Source organism: Agelaius tricolor, unplaced genomic scaffold (assembly GCF_023055355.1).
Source record: "Agelaius tricolor isolate 1412-34295 unplaced genomic scaffold, bAgeTri1.0.p SCAF_37, whole genome shotgun sequence".
In the NCBI taxonomy this organism is placed as follows: Eukaryota; Metazoa; Chordata; class Aves; order Passeriformes; family Icteridae; genus Agelaius; species Agelaius tricolor.
Window position 1 is genome coordinate 2,755,533 of NW_027269297.1, and position 12,303 is coordinate 2,767,835.

Below are 12,303 nucleotides of genomic sequence, written 5' to 3' on the forward strand. Positions count from 1 at the left end.
GGAAGCTGCGGGAGCTCCGGGATGGACGCGATCCATCCCGGGAGGGCTGGGGACGGCTGCCAGGACTTTCCCACCTGCGCGGTGCCCGCGGTGCGCTGAGCGCGGGCAGGGCTGGCTGCGCTGATGAGCGCTAATGAGCGGGCGCTAATTGCGGGTCCCGCGGGGGCGGGCGCTGGGGCGGGGCGGGCGGGGGGGGGGTCCGGTCCCGCCGCCGGGGCCGCTCTGTATAACCGGTCTCCCGGCAACGGGGCCGCGTCACTTCCTGGGGAGCCGCGGGCGAGCGCACGGACAGGTGGAGCGGCGGGGCCGGTGCTGCCCGGGGGACTCCGCTCCTGCCCCGCCCGGCTCCGTTCCTGCCCGCTTTGGGTGTGCTCCTGCCCGGCGCGCCCCGCTCCGGCCGCTCCATCCCCTCCGTCCCCTGGTGCGCTGCCGGTGCCGCGGCGATGAGCGCGGAGCTGGACGGCGTGTCCGTGCACTCCTCCTCCTCCTCGTCGGGCTCGCTGGGCTCGGCGGCGGGGCCGGCGCCGCGGCCGCTCTCGGCGAACGTGCGGCGGCTGCACCAGGCGCTCACGGCGCTGCTGAGCGAGGCGGAGCGGGAGCGCTTCATCCTCTGCCTCAACGCCTACCACGGCCGCCGCAACGTCTGCGACCTGGTGCGCTCCCTGCGCGCCCTCCTCGACGGGCCCCGCCGCCGGCAGCTGCTGCCGCTGCTGCGCCTCGTCCTGCCGCGCTCCGACCAGCTCCTCTTCGACCAGTACACGGCCGAGGGGCCCTACCTGCCGCCGCCCGGCCGCCCCCCGCCGCCCCCCGCCCCGCCGCCGGTGCTCCCGGGCGAGCTGCGGCAGGTGACGCTGCGCCGGAGCAAAGCCCACGAGGGTCTGGGCTTCAGCATCCGCGGCGGTGCCGAGCACGGCGTGGGCATCTACGTGTCGCTGGTGGAACCCGGCTCTCTGGCCGAGCGGGAGGGGCTGCGGGTCGGCGATCAGATCCTAGGGGTTAACGGCAAGTCCCTGGACAGGGTGACCCACGCCGAGGCGGTCAAGGTAAGGCGGCTCACGCTGGTCCAGTGGGTGTTTTCTCTCCATCCCGCCTTGTCCCGAGCTCCGCTGCGCGCCCCGTCCCGCTCTGCCTCTCCGGTGCGTGTCCGTGTTCCGCCGCTCCTCCCTTCCCTCCCTGGCTCTTATCCCCGTCCATCCGCGTCCCTCCCCGGCTCCATCCCCATCAGCCGGTGGGTCCGGAGCCCCCGGTGCCGCTCCCCGGGACGCGGCTCGGAGCCCGCAGCCCTCGGCGGAGCGGAGCCGCTCCGGGTTTGCATCGCACCGGCGACATCGTGCGGGGCCAGCCGTGCTCGGAGCCCGGCAGGAAAGTTTGCGGTGGCGATAGCGGTGCCTAAAACCCATGGCAGGGACCGCGCTGCCGAGGTGGCTCCGGGCACGGCAGGCTCGTCCTGCGCTTTTGTCGCGCCTGTGAAACGCAGCGGTGCCTGCTCGTGGCTCGCCGGCAGCCTGGGAAGCTCGTGGAAGCTGGAAATCTGCGTGAGACGGGTTTTGAGGGATGTACTCCAGCCGCTTTAGTGGGTTTCTCCTCGCAAAGATGGGGAAACTGAGGCATGGAGAAGCAGAACAGACCCCCCCCCCCCCCCCCCCCAAAAGGCTGCCCGAGGCAGGAGCAGATCCCCGATTCCCCTTTGAATGTTCCAGGGGGAGAAGGAGAACGGTTACACAACTGAACTGAGGGCTCCCGCTCTCCCAGCACGGCTCCACATGCCCTGGGGACCTGTTGTAGCCCGTAACAGCATGGGGGCTATCGATAAAAGCTTTAATGTGGGGGGAGAACTCCATAAGCGGTGGGATTTTCGCCTGAAACGCGGGGTTCTGATGAAAATCCAGGTCTGAGTGTCCCAAACCGTTCCCAGAGCTGATCTCGTGGCTGGTGGGCTCCGCTCGGAATGTTCCCGAGGCACAAACCTATCGAGCTGCAGAATCGACTTTTAGAGCTGCAATTTGTAGGCAGCGTATGGAGAGCTGGGATCTGGCGTGACAAGGCTGTTCTCCAGCTGTTTGTGCTTTAATTTTTCCATAATAAGCTAAAGTGGTTCTGTTGGGAGCCTGTTCCATGTGGAGCCTTCCTCTGACAGCGCATTAATCTTGCACAGCTTTGAACACTTCTTCCCTGCCGACCTGTGTGTTCCCTGCCCTGGCTTTAAATCAGTGCCCCGGGCAAGGGCACGACTCCCAGGCTGGAAATGACTCCCTGGTAATCCTGACAGCAGAGGAAAGGTTTGTAGGAATTACTTTCCTCTTGTTCCTAATGATAGGAGAACAGCAGGGTAAGCTTTCAGTTGTTAGTCTGCAATTTTGTGGCTTGGAGATTGCAACCCCCACGTATTTTGGTTATGGCATTGGATGGAGAGGAACTAGGTGTTAGGAATGCTCTACTCCATGACTTCATCTCCAATTCATCCCACTCTGCTGGGTAATTCACATCACTTTCTGTTTGTTCTCTAATATAATGTAATTGATGCCTTTTAGACATTATTAATTTTGAGTGAAACTAAGTGCTTCCTGCACAGAAATAATTCCTGGAGGACGTGGCTTGCCAAGAGCTATATTTTGTTAATATGATCCTGATAGGAAAAAGCAGCTTAGAAATTGTCTCCTTGTGTGCTGAACTTCTTTCAACAACAAATTCATCACTTAGCCTGTGCTGGCACCTTCTTGAGGTTCTTTTCACATCTGGGAAGGGTTTTTATGACCCACATCGTGGTGGTGGGAACATTTTGCTTGGGAAGAGTGGCAGAGTGATTCACAGTACAGCTCTAATAAATCCTTGGGAGCTTCTAAAATGAACCAAGTGTTAATTTGCCCTTAGATGCTGCATTTGGGAGGGGGAAATGAAGAGATGGCCTTCAGCGATGCTCAAGGGCAGCATTGGAAGGTTTAAGGTACAAGTAGCTCAGCCCGATGTTTTGGGTGTCATTCAGAGTGGCAGAGCTGCAGGGACAAGTGGGGGTGATGAGTGGATTCATTTTGTGCTCTGCTTCCCCTTGAAAGCTGGGCTCTGGGGCTCAGGTGGGTGCACTGACAGCTCTGCCAAGGCCCCTGGCTGTGGGCTGTTCTCCTCAGGCAGAGCCGCCCTCGCTGTGTCCTGCCCTCCTCACTGGGGGCTCTTGGTCTGCCCTGCTGTGGGGCAGTGTTGGATGGCCAAAATCAGCTCCACTGCTCAGAGCTTGGTGCTCATAACCCCAGATTGGGGATTTGATTCCTTTCTTGGCTGTCCACTTAAGAGTTGGACTCGGTGACCTTTGTGATGCTTTCCAACTCAGAATATTCTGTGATAAACCAGAGCTGGCTTGGTCCTGGAATTCGTGCACACGCTGTAACGGAGACAGAGAAAGCTGAGGAGAGAGACTGGGTTAACACGAGCCCCTGGCTGTGTGGCTGATCTCTCAGACACTCTGAGCTCCAGAGGAGGGGCTGTGTGAGCTGCCCCGGGCAGCCCGTGTCTGATGGGAGCTCAGCCCGGTCCCTGCCATGCTCCAGCTCCTCTTTCCCCGCTGTCCTGCAGCAGCAGCTGTCTGGGCAGGCAGCCCTGCTGTCCATCACAGGCACGGCGTGCTGTGCTGACAGAAGTTGTCAGAGCTCGTTCCTGGGGCCGGTGCAGGGCTCCGGAAGGCTCCGGGCTGAGCGTGACAAACTCCCCGAGCCGCGGGTGCCCGGTGCCCGCCGGGGTGCTCGGGGTGCCCGGCTGGGGCTGTGCCAGCTGCTCGGGCAGAGCAGGGAATAAATGCAATGTCTGCATTTGGTTGTGCAGCCTCGGATGAGCCTTCCCACGGCAGCCGCTGCATTCCTTTATCAGATCGTGGTGGTTCTGTTGCCTTTCCGTGCGTGTCTGGCCGTGCAGGAGCAGCCCGGCTGCTTTTACCCCTCCTTTCCAGGAGGAGAGAGGCTCTGCTGTGGGCTTGTGTCACTGTCTGTTGGGAAGGATGAAAGTTTGACAAGAAAGTCTCACAGATATGTGTGCTTAGCAGAAAGATTTTTAAATGTAGAGTCTGATGAAGGAATAGAGATGGAAGCAAGTTTTGATCTAGAAGAAAAGAATTGCTGAGCCAGTCTCACTGGATAACCAAGGAGGCAAAGGCTGTGTTAGTTAGAAGGGGTTTTTATGGCTTAGAGCAAAGGATAAACCCACCCCAAACAAGAAGATGTTTTTACCAAGCAGAAAGAGAGCACAGGCAAACAAGGCAGCAAAGTTGCAAGTAGAAAAAAGGTCTCAGAATTTTCCACTGCAAGAAGACTGAAAAACAACTTCTAGCTTAAACTGTAATGTACTAACTTTGAGTGATTGGGGAACAGTAACATGAATATGGTAATTACAGTAGTTATGATAGGCTGTAGATAATAGTAAAGGTATAGATTGGTTCTACTGTATGAAGATGCTCAGCAAAGAAAAGTATAGAATGCATTGTAACCAAACCCAAAGGGTCTCCAGGCCTGTCTGCAGCTGGAGCTGACAGCTGTGGGCACAGCTCTGTCACCCACCACCCTGAACTGCTGGAGCACCTTGGATACACTAAACTGCATTTTGGAGAGCTCCTGGAGTCCCGCATCATTTCGGCTCTTACAGCTGTCGAGGCAGTCACAACACAAAGCAGGGACCACAAGCAGTCTCAGATGGCAGCTCTTTATTATCAAACATGGCTGACCTTTTATACACTTTGCAATTGTTTATACTTCTTCTACCTTAAGTTTTGGCCACAATAAATCAACATAACACCGTTGGTGAAAAGTTACAATAATTTCAACTGACTTTCTAAAAATACTTCATCCTGTGGCAGTGTTCATAGGGGTCCCAGGAAGAGGGAAGGGACAAGGATCTGACTCCATGTTTCAGAAGGCTGATTTATTATTTTATGATATATATTACATTAAAACTATACTAAAAGAATAGAAGAAAGGATTTCATCAGAAATGAATGGCTGGCTAAGAATAGAAAAAGAAGGAATGATAACAAAGGCTTGTGACTGACGGAGACAGTCTGAGCCAGCTGACTGTGATTGGCCATTAATTAGAAACAACCACATGAGACCAATCCCAGATGCACCTGTTGCATTCCACAGCAGCAGATAACCATTGGTTACAGTTTGTTCCTGAGGCCTCTCAGCTTCTCAGGAGGAAAAATCCTAAGGAAAGGATTTTTCATAAAACATGTCTGTGATGTCCAGCTGCAGAGTTCTCTTCTTATCTTTCTTCAATCCCTCACTTCTCCTGGACTCCTTGGTTACAAGGCCTTGGAGATGGCTCCTAATCAGCTTCTTCTTGCTTCTCAGCTCCTTGTCCCTCCTTTAGCTAACAGGCTGCTGTTAGCCCCTTCCACAGGATAGCAGCAATTTCTGTTCACTCCTGGAGTTTTCAGGCGTCGCTCAGTGATGTACCCAAAGTCAATCGAGATGAGAGCTGCCACACCTGGCTAAGTGACCCGTGTGATGTCCCAGCTCAGAACTCACTGCTGGCCTGTCACCACTGACTGGTGTTTGCAGATGTTTCCAGCGTAAATGAGATAAAAAGTGGCATTCTGCCTTCAACCACAAGATTACCTCAGCACTCCAAATCAATTCCCTTAATGACCAGCTCCTTAACCTTTACGTGAGCATGGGAGTTTTATGCCTTGTCTGCTCTGAGCTCGGCTGTGCCATCCAAATCCAAATTAAATGACTCCATTACAATTACAGCTCCATCATTGCAGCATTCATGAGTGCACTTTAGCAAAAGATCACCAGCATTTGAATTATGGGGTAAGTGGAGAAGTTATTCTTGTCTGCCATATTTTTAGAGCTGGCTTGGTTTTTATCAGCCTTGCTATTTAGGACATTATATTATGTCTATAATATATATATTTATTTTACTATTTATGGTGTATATGCTGCTATATTTGAGCATATACTGCATATATATTTTAGCAGTTATGCTGAAGGTTTGTATTGATAAGCTGTCATATTTTATCCAGACGACTTAAAATCAAGGTGTTTGTGGCTTTAGACCATCAAAAATTTACCCAGGGAGGTGTTTCCCCAATGCTCTGGGGTTGGCATTAAATTCACACTCCTTTCTCCCCCACTCTTTACCTTTCTTGCTTTGCTGAAGGTTTTTAGTCCTTTGAATAAAAAGACATTTAGGGAGGGAGGGGACAAAATAAAGTGAAAAGTGGAAAAATTCCTGATTTAGGATTTGGCTCAATGAGCTACACCAGCCCCAAAGAGCTGCACTGGTCCCACCATTGGCCCAGCTATTTCTGGCAGATCTGGATCAGCTTGAGCAAAGTCACCACAACTCCACTAATTTGGATGTGCTGGGCTGGGGAGTTTGGTTCTTTGGTGTTGGTGTAAATCTGAGATGGCTTTGCCCAAGTCACTGGGCTGGAACTGAGTTTATTCTGGAGGAACTGGAGCAGTTCAGGTGCCCTGGCTTGGGTTCTTCACCTGTGGAGAGAGGCTGGAGGGGCTGGGGAAGGCTTGGGATGAGGCTGACAGGGCAGAGGGGTCTGTGGCACTGCCAGCCTGTCCTGTGTCCCTGTGACAGCCCTGCCTGGGGAGGGAGGGGGAACAGCCAGGGGCCTCCTCCCCTCCCTGAGCTGTGAGGGAAGGGGATTGCATCAGGGGGTAGCACCTCACACCCCAGCCTGGCATGGAGGGGGAGCTCATCCCCAGCCACCACCATCTCTGCTCCAGCCGAGCTCTTCACTCCCCCATCCCTTCCATCTCCTGCTCTGATGGAAGTGCCAAGTGGGCATTTAAAAATAATTAAAAGGAGATTAAAATTCCTTTTATGTCCTTTTACTGTGGGTTTTCCTGCTGGCAAACAAGGTGATCTCTTCAGAGATTGTAATATTTCATAAGAAAGGACCCCAGGTGTGGGATTGCTAAAAGATCTCTCAGAAATGACAGCAGAGATGTGCAGCCCTGAGCCTCAAACATATCTAGAGCCATTTTTCTTTCCAGCCAGCTTCCAGTAAAGCAAATTTCATGTCACTGTTTCATGTGATGCCAAATTAATTGATCACCATGACCTGACACTGCTGATTTAATCACCCCAGCACTGGGGCCCGGCTCAGAGCAGTGAGTGCAGCTTGGTTTGGTTGAGTTTTGACCCTTCAAAGTGCTTGGAGCTGTGGCTGATCAGCCAGAGCAGGGCTGGGATGGCTGAGGGGTGCAGGCAATGCATTGATCCCTGATTCTGTGAAGATTCCAGCCCTGCTCCTTTGATCCCTGATTCTGTGAAGATTTCAGCCCTGTTCCTTTGATCCCTGATTCTGTGAAGATTTCAGCCCTGTTCCTTTGATCCCTGATTCTGTGAAGATTCCAGCCCTGCTCCTTTGATCCATGATTCTGTGAAGATTTCAGCCCTGTTCCTTTGATCCCTGATTCTGTCGAGATTTCAGCCCTGTTCCTTTGATCCCTGATTCTGTGAAGATTCCAGCCCTGTTCTTTTGATCCCTGATTCTGTGAAGATTTCAGCCCTGTTCCTTTGATCCCTGATTCTGTCAAGATTTCAGCCCTATTCCTTTGATCCCTGATTCTGTCAAGATTTCAGCCCTGTTCCTTTGATTCTGTGAAGATTTCAGCCCTGTTCCTTTGATTCTGTGAAGATTTCAGCCCTGTTCCTTTGATCCCTGATTCTGTGAAGATTTCAGCCCTGTTCCTTTGATCCCTGATTCTGTGAAGATTTCAGCCCTGTTCCTTTGATCCCTGATTCTGTCGAGATTTCATCCCTGTTCCTTTGATCCATGATTCTGTGAAGATTTCAGCCCTGTTCCTTTGATCCCTGATTCTGTGAAGATTTCAGCCCTGTTCCTTTGATTCTGTGAAGATTTCAGCCCTGTTCCTTTGATTCTGTGAAGATGATTTCAGCCCTGTTCCTTTAACTGCTGCATGCTTATCGAGGCTCTGTGTTTTTAGAAGGCATTAAAGAAAGAGGCTTGAAACATCTCCCTTTCCCCAGGGAGCTGGGGGAGCTGGAGCATGGAAAAGGAGGATGTGACCAGCATCCACCCCAATAGTTGGAGTGGTAATCCCTTCCTGCATCTCTGCATCTGCTTAGAAACAAAAACCCCAGAACTGCACCAAAAGAAAGAGCACAGTTTAAAAGGCAGGTGCTGTGTGATGCCAGGGGCTCCTGCTGTGCCCTTCTGTCCTGCAAACAGTTTCCATGTCAGCTCCTGTGCTCAGCTGGACTTGGACAGAGAGGGTGGGAAGTGTAAAGGCACCAGGATCTCCCTCTGGGGAAAAGGAGGAGGGAAAATGGTCACTCTGGAGCTTGGGGGTATCTGCATTTAAAATGACTTTTAAAGCTCCTTGAGGAGGAGGGCTGATGGCAGTGGCAGAGCACGGATGTGGAAGGGCTGCTCTGGTTCCAGGGCAGATCTGGAGCTGTGGTTTGAGCACCTGGAGCTGCTCCCCTGTCACTGGGAGCTCCAGGTGAATTCCTGGTGTGACTTGGGCTGGAGTGAAGCTGCACACCCAGCCAGGGGCTGTGGGAACGTGGGTTTGGCTGCTCCACCTGGCTTAGGAGTTGGTTGTATTTGCTGCTCTGCCACTGGTTTCCCTCAGTGGGCAAGTTCCTCAGTCATCTGTTTCCCTTCATTTCACCAGAAAATCACAATCAGCCCTAATGAAATCAAATGACTTTATACTGATGCAAAAGATTGGAATGAGGGCCTTAATCTCTCCTCTCCTCTTAATGCAGGCATGATAGGACTTGGCACCAGGACTGGCTTGTTCATCAGGGTTAGCATTGTCAGGGCATCCTGGAGTTCTTGCAGCATCTATGTTATTTAGTGGGCTCCTTGTAAATAAACAGTTTTGGCTCAGCAGAGAAATTGATAAGATAACCTGGAGGATAAAAGCTTATTTCCTTCTAGTGGCCGTTGGAAGAAAACAAAAGCGTCAGAACTGGTGAATTAAAATATCCTTTACCCAGTTCCCCTGTCCTCAGGGATGAGGATGGATTTTCTTGACACTTTCCTCAATGCCACGGAGAATTATTCAGCTCGAAATGCCCTCAGTTAAAGTGACAAAGCACCTGCTGATGTGATTTACCTTGGGTTCTTTGGACTGGATGCTCTGAGTTCTCCCCACCAGGAGCACCAGGTACTGGCTGAGTAGAGGTGAAGCAGAGCCCTGGAGGAGCTCTGGTCCTGTCAGGTGCCCCAGGGATGGCCTTGGAGCCCCTGGGGCTGGGAGAGGCTGGAGGGGGCTCTGCTCTGTGCAGGCTCTGCCTGGATGCCCTCAGTGCTTCATCCAGTGCTGGGGAAGATGAAACAGGAAAGCCTTATAAATGTGATTGCCTGGCAAAAGATTTTGAGAATATAGAAACTATAAGTGAGATGGAAATGAAAGCAAGCTTTGAGATCCCTCAGTTACTGAACAACTGGAAAACAATGGTGTGGCCAGCTGAAGGTGATCCCCTTGTGATGGAACAACACCCTCTGCTTGCAGACAGGCCCAAGGGGCAGAGCAGACCCTGCCAGCTTGGCAGAAGGGGCCCAAAGAGGAGTTTGTAGGGTTTAAAATGTAACACAGGATGGTAATGGAATGATTCCTATAGGCTGTATGGAAATGCTGTAGGATTTGTATCTTGTACTGGATTGGTTGGTGAGAATCAGAATATTCAACACAGAAGAAGATTTATTGCATTGTAACGGGAACCTCGCTCTCTTACCCTCTCACCCTCTCTCACCCTCTCATCCTCTCTCCCCTCTCTTCTCTCAGGCCTGCTCTGAGCTGTGCCTGGCAGCTCCCAGCAGGGCCCTGTCCCCAGGCCCTTTGCAATGAACCCCAAGTTCCAGCCCTGGCTCCAGAGATCTCTCATCTCCATCCATCCCCACCATCCTACCCCCCTGCTCCTACAATCCAGCATCTTCCTCACTTCCCCACATTGATTCTTCCAGAGTTTCCCACCCAGGCATTAACCCTGTTCAGACAGTATGGCTTTATCTGATGGCATTGTCATTTTTAGCCAATATGCTGCTTCACATCACTCCTTCCAGCACTGCTTGGAGTGGAGCAGAGAGAGAAGACCCGAGGAAGCAGGAGCAGTGCTTCAATCTGCGTTTCCCTTATGCCTCCCCCCTGCCCTGAAAGCACCCAAACAGCTTTGGTTTTGCTTTCTTTCCACAATTACGTGGAGTTTTCTGCTGTTTTTAGAACCATCCCGGGCTTGCCTGAGGGCTGCACTGAGCAGGGACCGGCTTGGAGGGGTGGGAGGTTGCAGAGTGGGGATGGGGAGCTTGGGGAGAAGGTGCTGGAGCTTCGATTTCACTTGACCTTTGCCGTGAAAGGGACATGGGCTTCCCGATGCCTTGGGGCTAAATGTGTGCAATCACCATAATTATACATCGATTTGCATTGATTTGCATAAGTGCCTCTACTTGAAAGCCCAACTGCTGTCCTTTGCCTTGGGAGAGGGGGAGAGGTTGGACTGTGCCTCCTGCAACTCCTGTTTGTCCTCCTGCAGGGAGGCTGTGTCACCCCAGTGTCACCCCTGCATCCCTGGTGCCATCCCTGTGTCCCCCCTGTGTCCCCTGGACCCTGGCACCGTTGCTGTCCCTCCATCTGTGCTTCCCTCAGCCTCCTCCTGTGTCCTGCTCTGCCCTCCTGCCTCTGGGGCGCCTTCTCCTCATTCCCCTTCTCCCTGTTCCTCCCAGGCTCCCTGCTCACATCCAGCTCCCTGTGCTTTGTCAGGCAACACAGGGCAGGGATAGAACTTAAAATCATGGAATCCCAGACTGGTTTGGGTTGGAGGGACCTTAAAGCTCATCCAGATCCATAGGCAGGGACACCTCCCACTGTTCCAGGCTGCTCCCAGCCCTGTCCAGCCTGGATTGGACATCCCAGGGATCCAGGGGCAGCCCCAGCTGCTCTGGGCTGTTTGTTCCAAATCTGTCTCTGCACTCTGGGGCAGGGGACAGTCTCTCCTTGCTTCACCCGGCAAATTTGGCCTTAACCAGGCGTGCAGGGGGAGCTGCAATAGCCTTTTATCCATCCTGCCTGCAGCTGATCCCTGGAGCAAACATTCTGGGAGCCAAAAATCCTGTGCCTGCTGTCCTGTCTCGGCACAGGAGCCTCTCAGCTGCTGTAGCTCAATCCCTCTCCTGTAAAAGCTCCTGCTCCCCTCCCCAGCAGCCACAGGGAGCCGCTTCATTCCCCCTGGCAGCAGCATTGTTCTGCTCAGTCCATCTGATCCCACAGGCTTCAAACCATCCCTGAGTCCAGCAGGAGACCCTGGCATGGAGCAGGAAATAGCGGCCGGACAAAGTTCTGCCATCGCTCCGGCACGGAGCCGGAACGCGCTGTAAAAGCTCCCCCTGCCTCCCTCCTGTGGAACTGATGCCTTGTGAGGGCTGAGCCAGAGCAGAGACTGGGCAGAGATCAAGAATAAAGCAGGGATTTATTCAAAGCATCTCCTCCATGGATCCACCTTGGGCAGCACAAGAGCCCAGCCAGGGCTGCACCCAAGATGAACCAAAATGGTCCCAAAATGCACGGCCGGGCACGGGGTCTCTCCCTGGGATCAGTTCTGCTCCGTTTGCATCTTGCAGTTCATTGTCCCATTCCAGCTTTAGCCCCTGCAGTCCCACCCTGCTTGTTTTTCTCTCTCCAGCCCACGGGGTTTGTGCTCTTGGGCTGAGATTTGGATCATTTGTCCTTGGTGCCCAGCTGGAGCAGGAATTGTTTTGTCTCCCTGCTCTGTGCACAGAGCTCACCATCCCAAAATGTGAAGCTCAGACCCACCCACTAAAGCAGCACAGAATGTGAAAAATAGAAAAGCTGAAACATTAGGCATCAGTATCTCAGCATTTCTTTCCTTTTGCAGTTTATTTCTAAACCTGGGCCTTACTTTTTGGGGTCGTGCTGCCAAATTCCTGATGCACTGCAGGCTGATAACCTCAGCACTGACCTTTGGAGCTTGACAGCAGAACTATGCCCATTATCCCTTGTCCATTATCCCATACCCATTATTCCATGCCCATTATCCCAGAGCCAAACCAGCTCCTGTGGCATTCACATTCTCTGGAAAAATCCCTTCACCCAGGGTTTTTCTCCTGGGAAGCTGAGAAGCCTCAGAGAAAAGGAAAACAATTCTCATCTCATTGGCTTCTCCTGTGCTGTGCTCATGTGGAATGTGTTTGGGGATTGTTCACCCACAGGTGATTGTTCCATTGCATTCTGCTGGGAGTTGTTTTCACTCTTGGGCCAATCAGGGCCAAGCTGTGTCAGGACTCTGGAAAGAGTCAGGAGTTTTCATT

General features: G+C 52.9%; 1 protein-coding gene across 3 annotated transcripts in view; it reads left to right on the top strand.

Moving 5' to 3' along the window:
• The first annotated feature begins 233 nt into the window (after positions 1 to 233).
• Positions 234 to 12,303, top strand: part of WHRN (whirlin) — a 58,339-nt gene continuing 46,269 nt past the window's right edge. Inside the window, exon 1 of one of the 3 annotated variants that reach the window (XM_071453618.1) lies at positions 234 to 1,043. In XM_071453618.1, the coding sequence (XP_071309719.1) occupies positions 444 to 1,043 (600 nt within the window). In that variant the 5' untranslated portion in view covers positions 234 to 443. The remainder of the gene's footprint in view (positions 1,044 to 12,303) is intronic. The other 2 variants (XM_071453617.1, XM_071453619.1) reach the window with 2 other exon arrangements.